This window comes from Glycine soja, chromosome 10 (assembly GCF_004193775.1).
Source record: "Glycine soja cultivar W05 chromosome 10, ASM419377v2, whole genome shotgun sequence".
Lineage (NCBI taxonomy): Eukaryota > Viridiplantae > Streptophyta > Magnoliopsida > Fabales > Fabaceae > Glycine > Glycine soja.
This window is the reverse complement of record NC_041011.1, coordinates 43340205-43359304: the sequence shown is the minus strand read 5'-3', so window position 1 is coordinate 43359304 and position 19100 is coordinate 43340205. Positions and strand designations below refer to the sequence as shown.

General features: G+C 31.9%; 2 protein-coding genes across 2 annotated transcripts; one reads left to right on the top strand and one right to left on the bottom strand.

Moving 5' to 3' along the window:
* Nucleotides 1-2643: 2643 nt before the first annotated feature.
* On the bottom strand, nucleotides 2644-7996 carry LOC114371959 (ureidoglycolate hydrolase-like). Its single transcript, XM_028329301.1, has 12 exons — nucleotides 7692-7996; nucleotides 7520-7605; nucleotides 7163-7237; nucleotides 6703-6831; nucleotides 5970-6056; nucleotides 5597-5799; nucleotides 5408-5510; nucleotides 5046-5137; nucleotides 4913-4975; nucleotides 4433-4673; nucleotides 3765-3805; nucleotides 2644-3054 (listed from the first exon to the last, which is right to left on the bottom strand). The coding sequence occupies exons 1-12, from the start codon at nucleotides 7866-7868 to the stop codon at nucleotides 2957-2959; spliced, it is 1395 nt and encodes a 464-aa protein (XP_028185102.1). The 5' UTR covers nucleotides 7869-7996; the 3' UTR covers nucleotides 2644-2956.
* A 1628-nt stretch (nucleotides 7997-9624) lies between these two features.
* Nucleotides 9625-14217, top strand: LOC114370079 (DNA repair protein XRCC4-like). The gene is made up of 5 exons (XM_028327362.1): nucleotides 9625-9894; nucleotides 10015-10157; nucleotides 10403-10531; nucleotides 11762-11884; nucleotides 13636-14217. Exons 1-5 carry the CDS (start codon nucleotides 9756-9758, stop codon nucleotides 13870-13872), a joined length of 771 nt encoding a protein of 256 aa, XP_028183163.1. The 5' UTR covers nucleotides 9625-9755; the 3' UTR covers nucleotides 13873-14217.
* The last annotated feature ends 4883 nt before the right edge of the window (nucleotides 14218-19100 follow it).

The window sequence follows — 19100 nt, the reverse complement described above, 5'->3', positions numbered from 1 at the left end:
GGTCTTCTCTTTTCTCTTTCTTCACCACAAAACTTGATTAGTTGATATACTTTTGCAATGTGCCTTTTTGAAGCCATTAGTCATGTAAATTAGTGAATGTTTCGTTAAAATTTACAATCTGAAATTTGAATTTGAATGAGCTTTATTTTCTAAACTGAGTTTGTAAAAGTAATTGTTCTTTCTTTTCCATTTCAAATTGAATTTCAAAATAATATTAAATTAAAATGCAATATACGATAAATCTCAATTGAAAACCAAATAAAAAAAATAGTTTCACTTTTTTAGTGAACGTTAAGAGTCACCCAATTAAAAAACCAAAGATAACCTTAGAATTTAGAATGAATTTTTTCAAATGCAACTTAATGAGAGTTTAGACTTATTGGTAAAATCAAGATTAGGAGTATGGAGTATAATTCAAACAACAATAAATTGGTTAAGTTCAAACACACATTTCACAGATGTGTATGTATAAAAAATTCTTCAATAATCAATACAGATTTGAATACCCTGTTGGTCCCCTCGTAAATAAATTGTTATTCTCAACCGCACTATAAGTTTTTTTTTTTTTTTTTAAATGTTAAATTCCTTATGAACAATCATGTATAACTCATACTTTTATATAGAAATGCATAATAATACTATGTTTTATTGAGTGACATAGGATGTAACTCACTTAAATTCGTACACAGTTGTATTGAGTATTAAATGAGTAGGTTATCCTATACAATAATATATAAATTAAAAATAAAACTTATATAAACATACATATTTTAATTTATGTGAAAATAGAATTTAATCTTATATATTATATTTTAAAAGATAATATATAAAATTATAAAAATATAATAAATTAAAAAAAATTAAATTATTTTCACATAAAACTTATATTAATATTATATTTTGCACCAAATTTTCAAATAAGTATTTGAGTATAATGGTAAAAGGGTGTTTTAAGGACCATTGTTGAAATATAGAAGAACTCAAATAGTAAATCAAAAAATAAAAAGACCAATTTAATGTAATGGACAAAATCAAAAGTAAAAAAAGTAACCCCACATTTTTCGTTCATGATATAAAATATTAATTAACTTTGTGATTTTCGTTGTATATAACGCATGCTTATCTCAGTCATATTATTCAATAAACAAAAGTGTCTCCCTCAAACTAGCTAAGTACGCTTACCTCTCTTAATGCACCGATTAAAGGTGCAAACCTTTCTTATGTTGACAGTTTTAGCACAATTAGCATATCGTAAGACTCATTCACGGTAACCAGTGATGATCACTAAATTATGATGTTCATGTCTTTGCAGAAAAGCAATTAGAGAAAAGACATTCCATCTAAAGCATTGCTTAGACCCTATCCATGAATGTTCCTGCTTAACCCCTCGATAAAAGCCCAACACCATCCCATAATTTATTAAATCATAAATAATTCATTCAAAATCCAGTACAGGTCCATATTAACAATTAAATAAATTAGTGTGAATTTGAAGCTTTGAACTTGAAGACGTTACTCTTTGATTTTTAGTTCAAGTAGAGTTCTAGAATTTTGTCTCTAGTCATAAATTATTTACAATTTATTAGTCGTAGTAATATCTAGTGCATATAACAGACACAAAATTTGAATTTCATCGACGTTTTTTCAAACTAAAGCTTCAATTTTCAATCAAAATTCAAAAGCATATGCATCAAAAGTAGTAAAGCTTTACTAGGAAGTGTATATGTTTATTATAAAGTGTAGAGAGGTTTGGACAAGACTGTACGTCCTGTCCCAGCAACTGTGCGGTAGCATTGCTTTTTCATTAAGGATTTAGCAAAGCTCTCTCGTGAAGTGCGTGCATTAATTTTTTTAAACATTAATAATACAATTTATAAACAACATTATCAAAGAGAAAATGATGTACACTGAAAAAGCAACCAATTTTAGTTGAAATACTAGCTGGTGTTTCATTTTATATAAAAAAAAAATGCTTCATATTTTCGTCTAGAAACCAATTTAACAAATTGAAATATAATGAGCAAATGTACATCTCAGCACACGTATCTAAGAGGAAATTTGAGAGTTAAAATTGCTTTACCATATTTTATCATGAAAAGTGATTATTATACTCCAACAGTAATAAGTTCTGAATATATGACTAATAAATTTAATAATATAAAGGTTACATAAGAAAACAATTGTTTAAAGGTCAAATAGATCACAAACTCAAGTCAAGTCCAGAAGGTAAAAGTCAGCTCACACTGAGCTCGAGCCATGTTATGATTTAGAGTCAAAATTCAGATGGTGTATTCTTTTGAATCTCTCCGTAGTTTAAGCTATAGACATAGCCAAGAACAAAACTAACCACCTCAAGCATGCCAACTATACTCTTCATCCTAACTTTACTAACTTCCTTCTTGAGGAAACTCTTACAACCCTGAATTTCATTTTCTCACTCAAAGGATATCCATGAAGGGCTATTCCAACTACCAAACTAAAATATATGCATTTTCCCACTTATTTTATAATCACTTTTATTTATTGAATCCAGCTGTTTCGACTATTGTAATCATAGGTGAGATTTTAAAATGCAATGTGGACAAATGAGAAAAGTAAGATGCATGTCTTTTGTCTCCAAACAAAGTGGTCCAACTCTTAAGATATAAAAAGGCTATTCTGGTTGGGGTATTGCAACTGGATTCTACAATATCAGTAGTTCCTTTGTCTTTTAAACACTCTGGTGAAATAAAATTCACTGCCGTGACTCCTTCCACAGGGAGTTTTCATTTTAGTCCTATAAAAAAGTGGTTCTTATAGATCCACTTTTCATATTGAATGGTTCAGCCCCTCATTCTGATAGATTAAAGGGGGTATATCCAAAATTTGAAATTATTTAATCAGTAGGCTGTAACAGAAATAAATTACATGTCCTTTTTCTACAATGATAGTCCACATAAACTCAATACAGAAGATGTTACTGACTGGACAATTTGGCTAGGGTGAGCGCCAATACCTTTACACCATTTGACATATCTTCAATGGTGGCAAACTCTTCAGGCTTATGGCTGTACCCTGCAAAAACAATAACAATAATATTGATAAATTCCTTTCTTTATAAAGGTGTTGTTAGGAAGAAAAAAAAAAACATTTTTACATATCATTCAGCTCTATCAAATTTGAAACTAAAAGGCATATCTACATTGATGTGAATAAATAACAACAAGGTGGGGTTGGGCTCGCTGCCCCCAATCCCATTTCCCCAAAGCTGTATAAATTCAATTTTATGATTTTAACTTTTCTATAGTTTACCTATTACCAGGACAGGGTTGAGTTCAAGTTTGAGACAACCTGTATCCCCAAACCAACTCGGTGCCCTCCATTTACATGTTGGGGAAAGTCTAACCCTGAACCGGTCAAATTGGGTTTTCCAGCCAACCTTTGGGTGTGGTAGGATGGGGACCATTGGGTTTTCCAGCCAACCTTTGGGTGTGGTAGGATGGGGACCAAAGGCTATGAGTGTTTTTGCCATGTCTAATTTAACATGAAAAACTTGTGCAATGTCTCTGTATTCTGAATTCATTCATTGGATGTTTATTTACATTATTAGAGCTCTACTTTTCAATCACTGTTGATACTTAAAAAAGTTATTATAGAAGGAGCATGTAGCTGCATTTGGTTCCCCTTCTTTTGGCTATTAATTACGCAAACAATGCTGATGGTGGTGTCACATTAGAGCACATAGCACACACACACACACACAAAAAAAAAGCAGCAGTAAATACCTTTGTAACATGGAATGAAAATCATGCCCATTGGAGACAACCTGCAATTAAATAATTTACATGAGCAGCAGATATTCAATTCATATGAGAGCAAACCACTGTATGTTTCTTGTAACATAATATAATTAGATTAAATTATGCCAATAAAGATTTGTTAAGCTACTGTATGTTTGGAAGCATTAAAATTATAGGGTATATGTGCAAGACCAGCCCAACAAGTCCACTAACATGACAAGACTCCAAACATAATAAGAATCCCAATATTCTACAAAATTAAAATATATACAGTTTACGTGCAAGTCAAATTTGTGAGAAAATGCCAAATGTGGTGGGTGCAAAAAAATATTCAGCATGCTCAAAAGTAAGACTTTCTTCTCCTTATTTTAATTTCCACCTGTTTGCTCACCATTTTGTTTTCCTTTTTTTTATTGAAGTTTGGTTCTTGAATAAAGAGAAAGTCAAACATATTTTGATAGTGCATTACTGCATTATCCCCAGCTCACAAATTACAAAACCTTTAAATGAACATTTTTCTTGCTTAGATCCTATCTTAATCTCATTTTAACATTTGAATTTTTAAGAATGAATGTTTTTGGGCACTTTATAAGGAAATAATATCTGCTTATGTAAAAGCAATTGTCACCTCTCTCTCTCTCTCTCTAGATTACCTGGCCATAAACAATGAATCATGATAGGCTCTACTAATCATCAACTTGCTTGTCAAGTTTAGTTCTTTTGTTGCAGTCTCTACTGCCTTGATGACTGCTTCATCAGAAATGGCTGGTGGATCCTGATTGATGACACGGAAATCAGAGAGCTTGACACCTCGTGTTTTGGTTATTTTAATTGCTGATTGATGAATTTTCTCAACCACTTTATTTCTTCTTTCCTCATCAATGTCTCTTGTGTCTGTAACAATACCGAATAATTACAAAGTGATATTTTACAAAGTAACATAATATGCAGAGCAAAAAAAAAAATAAAGTAACATAATATACCAGTAACTGGAATTATCCATTAGGTAAAGAAAAAAAGAAGTAAACAATTCTTCACAAACATAAGGAAACAACTTTTGCATGGTAAAACCAGTTGTGATTAAACATTATAAGAATGCCTGGTTCAACCAAAGTTGTCCTGTAAATACACACCAATTTCTAGGTGAGATTTGCTGGGGATGCTGTTGATTGCTCCAGGATGCAGTTCCAGGATACCTTGTAAAATAAAAGAGGTTAGCTTAAATGGAAGTTCTAGATTAATCGAGGCACTTCAATAATAACCTACCGACAGTGCCAACAGTATCAATTGAACCAGAATCCAACACATGCCTCTCTACAGCCAGGGCTAATTCAGAAGCAGCCAGACCAGCATCATTTCTGCTCCAAATGATATATAAAGTATACTTAAATCATTAGAGTTTGTTAATTAAGAAGTTTCAATTTCAAAAGGGATCAAAGTAGTGGACTAGAAAATATAGTGGAATCAAAAGACAGAATGCTACTATTTGTTCACTCAAAATCATGGAAAGATCTCGAATAACAAAAAGAAGAATATCCAGGTGTTACAGTTCAAATTACTGCAACAATAGAACAGGATAAGGGTGTAGCACTGAAAAAGAATAATATCTGTTTTAAGATGGCAGCCACCTGTTAGGCATAAGGGCAGCACCCGCATGGCCACCATTGCCTTCAAATTCAACCGTTAGACTTGCTGGAGCTGCAATGGCAGTAACTATGCCTATAGATATACCTGGGTAAAGAAACATATTACATCAGAATATCAGATCATTGAAATTATGGCCAATGCAATGATTATGTTAGCTCCAAGATGTGTACCTTCATCTTCCAGAATAGGTCCTTGTTCTATGTGCAGTTCTACAAAAGCAGAATATGTTCCTTTCTTTAAAAATACACTGGATAAGTCATCTTCATTTTTTGAATACCCAGCAGATCCCGCAGCATCTAGGAAAGATATGTTTTGAATATCAGTTGATGTCTTTAGAGAATTTGCAAGATCCTCACTTCCAGCCAATAGGCGGCTGCACAAACATAACAAATGATGAAACTTGAAGTAGAATATGGGATGTAACTTGGTTATCAGAAATAGAAATGTAACGTGAGGGGATAAAAGCAACTATGGATTCGGTGACAAAAATAGCCACAGATAGGAGTCCTATTCTTTAGACAGTATAGAAATGCAGTTTCTGACCTTCCCAAGCAACCTATTCCAAAGCGTGTTGGTTCTTCTGATGTGAATGATATGACTTCCAATGGTCTTCTAGGTTTAAAACCAGACCTGTGAAGGTTTTCAATCGAAATCACAAACATCACTACTCCTTACAGAAGTGGATAGTGGTTGAATATTGTAAGTGGGAAATTTGGATCTTTTGTATATATAAGTAATCACAAGGAATTAGTTATCTGTGGAACATCTCATTTCTATATAATTGTATAATTGATATTTCAGTATTTTCCAGAGCATACAAAACATACTTTTTTTTTGTAATTTGGTTTAGACCCATAATATGGTTAAACATCAAGTTATCAACAGCACAACAATCCATTGATACTGTTCTAGTCAAACATCAAGTCATCAAGCTAGAGAAATTCTGGAACTACAGTTATATAGATTTTAATAACTTATTGGATAGAAAATATAGGTTAGCTTTGTCTTGATTCACTATCTCTAAGGCCACAATTTTTGAAACTATTGTACTGAGAGGACAAGTATCTTCATTTTGAATCTCTGATTACTTATTTGAAATAACTTGTACAAAAACTAATGCAGGATGCCAGGACAGTGAAAATACATTAGGAATTTAAGGTGCTGAAACATGCAAGCTTGCTCATAAATTATCAGAAGATAGACAGCAAATAAAAGAATTTGTATTCTGAAGATTCAATTAAGTCCTACATCAGCAATAGTAAGAAAAATCAAAAACCTTTTCAGGACTCTGATGGCTTCAATAGCACCTAAAACACCAACAACTCCATCATATTTTCCCGAGTAAGGTATAGCATCAATGTGCGAACCTGTTGCAACTGCAGCAAGCTCAGGTTCAAGGCCATCCCTGCATAAAGCAAGCAAAGATAAAGTGGTGAGTGTAGTTAGTAAATTACAGGCATACTGCAACTAAGATAGAATTTTTTTTTTTTTTTTTGAAAGGCCAATTTTAGTTGTTAATTTGTTAGTGGGAGGGATTCGAACCCACCACCTCTTCCTCCCCCCTTCTCCTTTCAACCACCAAGCCAACCTTATGATGTTGACATGAGATTGAAGGCCCAGTTAAAATATCAGAGACAGAGACAGAGACAATTATAAATATAAATATTGAGGTTAGAAGTTATTGGATGATATTTCATTTGGAATTCTTTCGAGGAACAAAACAAGCAGACACTCACCAACGACCAAATATGTTACCAACAGCATCCTCTCTCACAGATAGGCCAGCAAGTTCCATCTGGGTTTTTACATACCTACAGACGCAAGACAAGGAAGGAGTGAAAGTCTATGAAGGGACATCTTTACAAGATTGAATAGTTTATTCATAGGTAATGCTAGACATACAAAAGTTAGAAAGAAAGAAAAAAGACAAAACTTACACCTCCTTTATGCACCATTATAAAACTACCTTTCCATCTATGCAGTGTTACACAAACACTGTTCTTTTACACAGAAGCACAACTAAAATATACAGCACAACCATCACAATAAAATTCACAAAAAAAAACGAACTTGACCCACAGTTACACATATACCTGCGACCTAAAACATCCTTGTCAGTATACAAGACCCTGGTTACTGATGGAGCAGGTGAGTCAGAAAACGCCGCAAGCTCATCAATCTAAGAACAAGGAACAGTTAAAGACGTCAAGAAACAATCATCACAACACAACCCCTATAGTTGGGTGAGTGAGTAGTGAGTAGTACCTGGTTCTGAAGAGCCTGAGCATCAACGGAGAGTGAAGAGGGTTGGAAAGAGTGAGGTTCGTGGATTTTGTAACCGGAGAATTGCTCCATGGTGGCTGTGATCGAAGGGCCGTCATGTTGAGCAGAGGTTGCAGTGAGAGTGAGGAGGAGAAGAAGTAGGAGCAGAGAGTGAACCATTTTTGAGGTATTAAATTGTTGTTGCTATCACCAGCCACACCTACCTCATCGGCAGCAATAAAGGATTCCTCGTTTGTTTGCACGTGTTCTGTTTCTGTGCATTCACGTGAAACTATCACTTTCTTTTATTTAGTGAAAGGGAAGAGCCTAGGTCCCACCACAATGCTTTATATGATTCTGAAATCAACTATGAAATCCGGTTTTAAAAAATAGTAATTAAAATAAATAAAAAAATATTTATGGAAGAGTAAACTGCACTGCTCCTTTTTTAGGATTTAAATATTACACTATCCTTCTATGTTAAGTTAAAAATTATAGTATTATTTTCTCCTAACAAATTTAAATATATGACACTTTACTCTTTTCTTAATTTTTTCTTTAAAATTTTGTTAACTCTCGTTAAAATTCTCAAGTAGTTTGGAGTGAATCGAACTTATGCAATAATATTCTAAACCCTAATTTCTTTAATTTATTTATTTTTTACTCATTTTTCTTTATTCAATTGCTTTTATTTCTTGGATAAATTATCTTGTATTAATCAGTTGATTATAAAGTATGTAAATTATTATAAATCTTTTATAATAATTTTTATTATTTCTGTGGTTAAAAAAATCAATAATTTTTTACGATGATTATTTGCGTAATTGTACATTTGAAACATGATTTGATTACATTTCATTGCATCTTTTAAGAAATATATTCACATTAAATTTGTGTCATCATACATTAGGATTGCATTAAAATCTGAGTTTGTTGCCTTTCGAATGCCTCACCCAAAACAATAGAAAAATCTAAATATTAAGACTTCCAATATCACCAAAAATTAACAAGAAACAACCGCAATCCTCTTTTTTTTTTTTACTGATCCAACCACAATCCTAATGTGCCAAACTTGAGGCAATTTTTAAAAAACCAATTACAGCACTTGAGAAAACAATTGGGATAGAGTTTCCCCGATGTAAGACTAGTAAAAGTTCAATATTTTGAAGAAAAAAATAGTTTCATTTCTTTTAATAAATGACTTAGCTTAGAAATGGGTTTATGTAACACAGTAATTGATTAATTTGCCCTAAAGTAATTAGTTACTTTGATGCTAGTTGATTCACTATAACAGGTTTAAAAAAACTATAGACTTAATCGACTTAAAACAATTTTTAGTTTAACAATTGGATTAACAAATTTAATATTATAAATAGTTATTGAAAAATTGCTATTGAATAACTTCATTAAAATATTGATTGAAAAATAATGAGCATGTGTTGTTTTAGCTTATTTTAAAAAATATTTTTAATAAAATAAAATTTTTTATACTTTTTTATGTGTTTATTTAAATTGTTTTTACTTAAAAAAATTATTTATTTAAGAAGAAATTTAAAATTAATTTTTTAAAAAAATTAAATATTTTTATTAAGTTTAAATAAAGTGACTAATATATATTTTGGTCATTTTTAATATATGTAATATTTAATTATTTTTCGTCGAAACTATTAATTGCTAGTATTCTCACAATTTTTTTTTATAAATATAAGATTTAATTATTAATTTGTTTCTTAAATTATTTTAAATAGTTTAATTTAGTTATTAAAAAAATCAATTTAATTTTCATGTTCTTAAAAATTTAAGAACTAAATTAATTATTTTTAAGAATTTGAGGATGAAATTGAATTATTTAAAATAATTTAAATATTAAATTAATAATTAAACGTAAATATAAATACAAAAGTCGTTTATTTATAACTTATGTCAAACTCAAACCTTGGAAGATCAAAAATTGAGAAAGGAAGCAAAAGATTGTGTATATTCACCAAAAAAAAGAAGAGAGAAAGATTGTGTAACGGGGGAGACAGAGATTGGGGGAAGTGGAAGTGCAGGGCATAAGCAGCATCGATGGAGGATGTAACAGAGAGGTTCTCCTGCTCCAAGCTTCTCGTTCCAAAAGGAGAACCCATTTTCGTGAAGGCCACTTGGTTTCCCACTCACTTCCATCTCGCCGTCACCGACGGCATCACCGCCTGGCACTGCCACCGTACCACCCTACCCTACCCTTTTCACTCTTTTTTTTTTTCTTTTTCCGCTACCCATTTCCATTTTCATCCCAAAACAATCATCAAGTTTTGATTTTTCCTATTCCTTTTTTAACTGTAAGCATCGGAGGAGGAGGTGAAGCAGCGTGCTGCTCAGTGGGACCTTCCTGTTTCAGAGTACCTGAACTTGTCTGAGCGCTATTTGGGGCTTCAACAACCCGGCTCTGTCTATGCATTGGATGATGCTGGTGATGGCCATAAGAGGGTAACTAACTAACTAACTCTTATTTATGTTAAATACTTTGAAATTTATTGTAGGGTCACTGCTTAGTTTTTTTTTTTTTTTATGGGTAAATGTTAATTGTTAGTTTGTTAGTTTTTGTTAGCGGGTAATATCGTAACTTTTTCCCTCCTTTCCTTCTTTCATAGCCATCCAACCAACCTTATATCTCCAGGGTCACTACTTAATGTATGCTTGTTATTTTTATGTGGTTGATGCGAATGTTGCAGTTGTCGTGGACGTTTGAGAAGGAAGGAATGACTCTGCTTTGGAGATGGAAATGCTTGCTGTCTCCTGATTCTAAGAAAAGTAATGTCGAAATATTGGACTTTCTCATGGGCTCAAACATAAATCTAAGTGTAAGGTTCTGCAGCTTAACTTGTACACTCTCTTTGTCTCATTATGTTTTTGAAACAGGTAATTTCAGGCTCACTGTGTGGCATTCACATGTCTGTTTTATGTTTCTCTGTTTGTTTGTTTGTTTATGATGGGCATTGTGCTGGAGATGTCTTGCTTACCCCCTATTTATTTCAGAAAGGAAATGAAGGAGGATGGGAAATTTTGAATTGAAGAGAATATGACAATAAAATTTTGACTATGTTTCTAAAAGTTATTTTTTTCCCTTTCTATTTTCTCTTCTACCAAATAAAAAAAATGTATCTATCATTATCCGCATTTCCTGTGCTTTATATTTTCTTATCATCCAAACAAAACATTAAGGAAAATGTATAGTAGTGGCCAGGAAAGTAAGTTACTTTGAAATTATCCTTTTCGGTATCTGTCTGTAAGTGTAGATAGCAGATAATATTTTTTTTTAGTTACTTAGCTCCTATATACTGGTGGATTTTATATAGCTTAAGCATTATAATTTTTAGCAACTAATCTAAATATATTGGATGTTATGATGACTGGTGACAAATAGGACTCTATTGTTCAATGGGGTGATGGGAGAGTTAAAGGCTGCCTTGTCATTTATTATATTCTTTATTTTAGGAGGAACAGGATGAAATAGTAAAAACTTGTATATCATTGTTCCATTATCATTATATTCATCGATTCAATTTATATTTTCTGTTCTGTGGAGAAATCATCATTTATAGAAAGAGTGACTACCATTCTTGTTCTAGTCTTTAAGAATGTGCAAAACAGCAAAAATAGCTAGAACTCAACCCAGAAGGATATACAATATAAACTCTTCTTCAGACTTATTTTATCAAGTTTCTCCTTGAATTTATGAGGGAAAGCCTTGGCAAAATGGTAAGACTGTTGCCTTATGATATGGAGGTCATGGGTTCAAATCCTAGAAGAGATGAGGCAGCGAGCATGTGACACTGCATACATAAGGCACTCAATTTGTGCTTCAACGAGTCTTATACATATGTAGTCAATTTCTGCTTAAATCAATAAGGGAGGTTCTAATATCAACTTTATTAAGAACAAGATTAGGGCAACAATCTTTCTCATTCAAATCCTGAGTATATATATGCAAATCATCATTGAATAGTGTAGGTACATGGAATGTAACCCTCCTCCCTTTTCTTTACTTTTGAACATCATAGTTAGGCATGTTTGCTCATATGCATGTACAGGACAAAGTTGTCAGAGAAAATGAATTGTTTGAGAAGATGAAAGTGGAAGCTGAGAAGTGCTTAACCCAGAGTGAAAGAATTGCCAATGAGAGGCTGGAATTTGAATCTGAAATCTATGCAAAGGTAACTTATTAACCTTTACTTTGTGGTTGTCTTATTGTAAACCCGCTTGGGTTCCAGCATAGCATGGCTCAGCCCTGTGTCAAGAAGGCACGATGGTCCTGGCAGAGTGCTGAGGCTATTGATTGATCAAACTAATTAATAGCTTCTCACTATTTTAGTCATTCTTAACTGTATGCTGAATTCCTAATTCACAAGTTTATGGTAACACATTTTCTGCTTGACATGTTCAAGATTTTGGTGATTTATAGTCCATCAGAGGCGTGAATTAAATTGTGTTATCTTGTTGGTTCTCTGTTGCTGTAATGGTAAACTAGCTGTCATTGACTGCTTTATATGGCTTTGTGCAAGAGTTCATTGTCTGTTTTTTTGTAAAACTAATTGTTATAAGTATTTTTAATAACTTGTTCTCTTTACTGCTTTTAACAGTTATAAATCGTTAAAAAGTAAGCCAATTGGAATAGCAATTGAGTGTAGGGTGTTCCCTTTATTTATTCTAGGCCAAGCTTTTCCCATTAACTTCAGAGCTTTTGGATACTTAAAACACATCTTAATCTCATGCTTTCAAAATTACTTGAATAAGTTGTATTTATTGGAGTCTTATACCATGTTAGTTTTAATAGACAAAAAATCTATGTAGCTGTTCTTATTATACAATCATGATATGAAGCAAAATATATGTGTAAGACAGCACCTGGATGCAAGGGCCGAATTGGAAAACCTATTTGAGAGTTTTAATAGACCAAAATCTCTGTAGCCATTCTTATTATACAATCATTATATGAAGCCACACTTATTTGAGATTACCTCTTCTCTCACTTCCATGCTGAACGTTTTCTTTTCTTGCAAATTTCCTTGGCTTTCTGTTGAACAAGGATATAATTTTTGTAAAATATACATGCAGCTCCTCTGTTCTGGGCAACTGCTTTTACATTAATGGCATTTCCTTTAGGATGAATTAGAAACTAGGTAATTTAACAATAAATATGCTGGCTTAGTATACAAGCCTTTCACCAATATTATTGCAAGGTCTGGAAAAGGTCAGATGTAAAAATCTAATTACAATTTGGTTATAAATGAGTAAATGACATAGATGTAAATAGTTTTCTCTTAGAAGCTCTTATACCTTATCTGAAGTATTTGGTACCTTTTTCTTCATTAGATTGAAGAAAAAATATCTTTAAATAGCCAACAAAAAAATATTTAGTTTATGAATTTGTTCTCTACTGTAACAAAAAACCTGGGCAACATGATACACTTGCAATATTAATGTTCTTCTATGTTGTTGATTATCTTTCTGAATAGTGTCACTGCCTAAACCAAATGTTTCTGTTTTTCTTATTTTTCTGTGGCAATGCCTAAATCACAGGCTGAGGAGTGAGGACCCTTTCTTTTTCTTGAGATGCTAAAAACGTTCAGTGCTAAAGGCTGCACTAAGTTCCAGACATTTTGTAGAATGTTCAGTATTATTGTGTTCGAAAAGTCAAGAATCAGAACATACATTAATAAATAAATAGGTTAAAGAATTTAATTTGAGGAGGGCACCTCTTTCATCAATATCTGGTTATTGAAGGCTAACTTTACTGGTGAAAAGGATGATTTTATGTTAATATTACATTATCTTGATTGTCTTTGGATATTTTTCATTACATGTACTGTTACTAATTTTGCATATTTATTTTTGCTTTCCTTTTTCCAAAGTTTCAATCGTCAAGGGTGATTTTGTGTTAATATTACATTTTTTATTTTTTTAGTTTCTGGGGGTCTTAAATTCAAAAAAATCAAAACTAAGAGAGCTTCGAGATAAGCTGGCAAAACCAGAGAATACTGAGAAATCTCCTGAAGAGGAAGACACAGACAAAACCGAGAGTTTTGATGAAGAAAGTGATTTTGACAGAAGTGATGAGGATCCTCAAAAGGATATTTCTAGTTCTTCAAAGGATGTTATGGCAAATAAGCCTTCTTGTCCAAAAAGAACTAGACGTAAATGACATATATTTGCAACAATCAAGAGTTGTTTTCCATCTTGGATTTGACATCTTTGCAGAAATTAGTTTAACTAAGATATGTCTCGCTTGTTATCCAATATTCATCCCCCATAATCCATATAGAACAGTGTAAACCTTTGTCTTGTCTTGTGTACAGTTTTATGTATTTCTCAGGTTCTATGTAGAGTATCAAATGTTTACAATAGGCTACTAAGTTGTATGCGAAAACCGTTGCATGACACAGCCAACTGAGCTTCTCACGCTTTTTTTTTTTTTGTACGATTAAAATGGGATAACTTTTGATATCTCTTGTTCCTTAAACGAAGGATAAAGTCAATGTTGCAGTGATTGACGACAAAACCAACTATTAATTTTCTAACACATTTATGATTTGTTATGCATGTGTCTGTAGTACCCTGTAATATCAAGGATTGATTTTTAACTTTTGAAATTACTTTGCTATTTAAAGTGAGTTGTGTATAAGAAAAACTAAAAAGTAAATGAAAAATAGAAATAATTGCATGCGACAATCATTTGATATTTGAGTAATGAAATTGTATTTTGAAATATTTGTAATTTTTTAAAGAGACCAGTCTTCAATTGTAATATGGAGATATTCTTGATTTTTTTTTATCATATTATAGGTGTGAATTATTTATATATTTATTTTATTGATGACTAATATTTATAAAAAAATTTTATTATTTTTAATGAGATTTTTGCTTCTAATCACGATTTCATCTACAAAATATGAATTCAAGGCTTTGATTAAGGAATCTGGAAATAATTTTACTTAAACTAAGGTAATATTGGTTAAAGATGTTCTTTATTTTGTTCATAAAAAAAATACTCTTGAATTGGGTTAATATATTTTATTTTCATATTCGATGATGTTGTAAGAAACTTCTTTTTATTTCTTTTTGAGATTTAACCAATAATAAAATAGTTAATCTTTCAATGGAATAGGTCAACTTTATCTTATGACCGATTAATTAACGTATGCTAGAATGGAAGAAAAATCAGAGCAATGTAGGCTTTCAAATCCACAATCGATATTTCACATATCTACATGTACTGCATTTTTAATGGTCAAACTTTTCCTCTAGTCCGTACATATTGATAGGGATTTGGAATCTAGGATTGAGGAGTGGATAAATTAAAAGTCAGACAGAACAAATTTTAATAAAATAAACTTTGAATTATTAAAAACTATTGATATCAGTTATAAATTCTATATTGAAATTTATATTATGATTTATGAAAAAATGAATTGATTTTGTTTTCATTTACCCAGCAGACATTTTTTTTATATTGAGAAACTGGCTGAACGGTCAAGAAAAGAAACCACGAAATATCATCATCCAAGTAGCCAACAGGGGGATATATAGAAAAATGATGGAGGAAAAATTCCTTGTTCTTATCTCCAAAAGATCAGAGCCCATGTTTTGCAAGCGTATCAGGATAGACATGTCTCCATGAAATAAAATCAGCTTGAGAAGCAAACTCCATAATAGCTTTGATTTGCCAAATTGATAATATATATTATTTAACATTAGTTGGTAACTATATGGAAGCGAACTACACTTCTTTAACCCCAAAACTTAGTCTTACAGCATCATAAACTTAGTCTTACACTTCTTAGTGGAGATATCCAATTTCTCTCTCTCATAAAAAAGAGCAAGGATGCATCCATAAATTTAAATGTGAAACTGTGGAATGAATTGAACACAATCCAGCAGCATAAATTGAATTCTGATTTCGTGATATTATAAGTTTTGACAATTATGTACGTGTTAAATTAGAAGAATGAATCGACACGGTTTATATAGCCACCAAAAAAAATATAAATACCCCCCTCCCCTCCCCCTCCCAAACAGACTGAGTTGCATTTATAAAAAAGTCACAAACAGAGAATTAGGCAATAAGATAATTAAAGATGTCTGACGATTGCAAAGGTAAGGAGTATGCTCAAATATATAAGATTTGTATACGAACATAGTTATAATGAGTTAGTAATAGTCATAAATTGCAATGAATAATGTCTTATAATGTTGTGCAGGTAAGAGCTCATGGCCTGAGCTAGTTGGAGTGCAAGGGACAGTTGCGGAGGCTACAATTGAGAGAGAGAACCCTTTGGTGGATGCTATCATTGTGCCCGAAGGAAACATGGTCATCACTGATTTCCGCTGTGATAGGGTTTGGGTTTGGATCGATAAAGATGGAATTGTCAAGGAAGTTCCCCACATTGGATAGAAACTGCTCCCCACTAGCTAGGGATCAAATAATTGTTTCCAGTTTTATGTTATTTTATTCAGAATAAAGTTTCAGAAATGTCAAAAGATTAATGTAATAAACCAACTAGAGTTGGCCTTGTATAATGTTTTAGACTCAAAATCTGTTCTTGTCATTCTATATATATAAAAAAAAGTTAATATAACAATCTCTTATATGCAATTTTTACTATTTTTATAAGCTAATGATTTATTGATAAGATGATCTTAAACTAAAGTGAACACAAGATTTGTCCACAAAGATCAAGAAATAATTACATCTGAGTAGGCCTGTGTGCACCAATTGCACGGCCCATTCAACCAAAATAAAGAAGAAATACGTACATGTCACTGGACAATTGCCATGACAATTGATTTGAATAGAATAACCATCACCTCTTAAAGAATCTAGCCTCACCACTTCAAATATTTGTGCAACAATATTATGTGTGCGCTGTTATAAACTTTGGACATAATTGCAGAAAAAAAGTATCTCCTCCTTTCCTAAGTCTAATACAGAATTGAACATGCCTTTATTAAGCACCTAAGGGCAAGTCTGTTAACTCCCATGTAACAGTTCAGTAGCACCAGACTTCAGATGAAAATGCAACCTTTCTCCTTTCTTTGCTAAGAACCAGCTCCATGATCTTACATTTAATGAGATGTAGGACTGCTCCCATGTCAAAAGTGTACACCACATTATTTTATGAATGTATTTTGTACTTTTGTGAGAATATTTTTTTTTTCATTTTTTCACGAATAAAAACTGTACAAATAAATTGTACTAATTTTTGGCTATTTATTTATTTCTCATCTTTGTTACTAACATATTTTGATTGTGATTTTTTTTATACTATTTGAGTAATTTGGCCAGTTAAATCAAGTAGGATGGATTACTGCAGAGAACAAAATTCTCTCTCCTAATTTAGAATACAACCACCTTTTTACACATTCAGACGGGATACCCTTGATTTGTGTGCTCTATAATTCGTATACTAAATTAATATGCTTGGTTCCACATTTTTTTATATGATTTTTCACATTCTGAATGAAATTTAAGAAGTTAATATAACTTACCCATTCTAAACATGATCTTTTTTCAACAACCTTCCAAACACACTATATATGTATGTGAATATTAACCATAAATCTAACTTTTCAATAAATTCAAATAGATCCTCATTTTTGTTCTAATTTTATCCTTATACGCTGCAATAGTAGTCAAATAAAAGTAATTTAAATTAATTAACGTATATACAATACATATCTTTTTTTCCCTTGAAAAAGTAATTTATATTTAATAACAAAATGAATGTCATAGTAACGTGCATAAAGGTGACAAAGTGGATTGTGCTAATCAATGCATCTCGAGACTGTCTAATAAAATGTAGGGTTTCGATTTAAAATTTTGAACCCAAATTAAACATAGACTTTTTTAACCCAATCAATCATGACCCAATACAGGTAAAGTCCAAAAAATCTTTAGGCTCATATTGAATCCCAGATTTGGTTAGTTCAGTCCATTTAACTCTTGCATCTGATTGGCCCATCTTAGGTTGGGTAGCCCGTTTTGATATAAATTATAAATGTAATACATTATTATATTGTAAGCAATATTATGATCTAGTAACAGCTAGCTTGCCAACTTGGTTCATGAACATATATGCGCTTATATTAGAATTTCGAAGCTATGTGCTTAAAGATTTGTACGACAATGAATTCAGTAGCAAAGCGTTTCAAAATAGAACACTTTATGCGTGTCATTGTAAAGTTTGAAAGATCTTATTTGTATAAATTTTGACAATATGTGATTAACTTCCATCGTACGTCACGTGTTAGATAGAAAAATATACACCGTTCAGCAACACATAAGATTGCCACCAGAACAAATTATAAAAACCCCCACATACTAATGCATCTATATCACGAACAGAAGATCGAATTACATTAAGAAAGCCCCAAAAAAAGATGTCGTCCGAGTGCAAAGGTAAACATGTTCGAGTGCATTATAATTTATGCATGAGCTATGACTAGTAATATATTATTACCATGCATGGCTCAATGAGTGTCTAAGTTTTATAATTTGATGTTTAATTTGTGTGAAGGTAAGAGCTCATGGCCTGAGTTGGTTGGAGTGGAAGGAACGGTGGCGGTGGCTACAATTGAGAGGGAGAATCCTTTGGTGGACGCTAACACTGTGCTGAAAGGAACCATAGTCACCCCTGATTTCCGATGTGATAGGGTTTGGGTTTGGGTCACCAAAGACGGAATTGTTTATCAGGTTCCAACAATTGGATAAGAAGTGTTTACACTAAAGCACACTTCATATGATGATCTAAGAAGTCATGAATATAATATTTAAATAAGGAGTTATTCTTCCAACTATGTTACTTGATTGAAAATAAAAACAAGCTTATAAGAAACTTCTTTTTCTTATTTTTAGTTATGTTCTGCACTGCAAATAAATATACAAACTGTGTGTTTCTTTTTCTTTTTGTACGCAATAAATCATTTATCTCCATTTGTATATTGTTTTTCTTCCTTTTTTTATTGCTGGTTAAGCAACTTAATCTGATATAATAAAAATTGTGTTCTGACTAATGAATAAAATTTTTAATATTATTTGATCAATCTGTCATTAAATAATGCGTTGATTCTTTCATGAGTTTTTTTTTTTGGTAGTGGGGAAAATAAGGACAATAAATGAAGGTAATATAATATATTTTAAAAAAATGGATTGGGTTATTATTAAAACACTTATGAGAGGTAACTATGATGTCTCTTTCTATCCGGTTTGATCACAGATCAAGAAGTTAAAACTAGAATTGCCTCTAATAAAATCTACTTATAATCTACGTATAATTGGAAGTAAAAATAATTTACGCCAATAAAATAATGAAAAGTCATATTCGCAAATCAAGAGAAGTTGTTCTAATTATTCCAACAAAGAGTTTTCTACTT

Bases quoted from the DNA above. Each gene is read 5' to 3' on its own strand.
- LOC114371959 (XM_028329301.1), bottom strand. From the start codon at position 7,868: ATGGTTCACTCTCTGCTCCTACTTCTTCTCCTCCTCACTCTCACTGCA. The intron at 5,138-5,407 runs GTGGCTGCCATC...CATTTGGAGCAG, and splicing joins GCTGCCCTTATGCCTAACAG to AAATGATGCTGGTCTGGCTG. The intron at 4,674-4,912 runs GTGTGTATTTAC...GTATTGTTACAG, and splicing joins CAAATCTCACCTAGAAATTG to ACACAAGAGACATTGATGAG.
- LOC114370079 (XM_028327362.1), top strand. From the start codon at position 9,756: ATGGAGGATGTAACAGAGAGGTTCTCCTGCTCCAAGCTTCTCGTTCCA. The intron at 9,895-10,014 runs GTACCACCCTAC...TTTAACTGTAAG, and splicing joins CACCGCCTGGCACTGCCACC to CATCGGAGGAGGAGGTGAAG. The intron at 11,885-13,635 runs GTAACTTATTAA...TTATTTTTTTAG, and splicing joins AATCTGAAATCTATGCAAAG to TTTCTGGGGGTCTTAAATTC.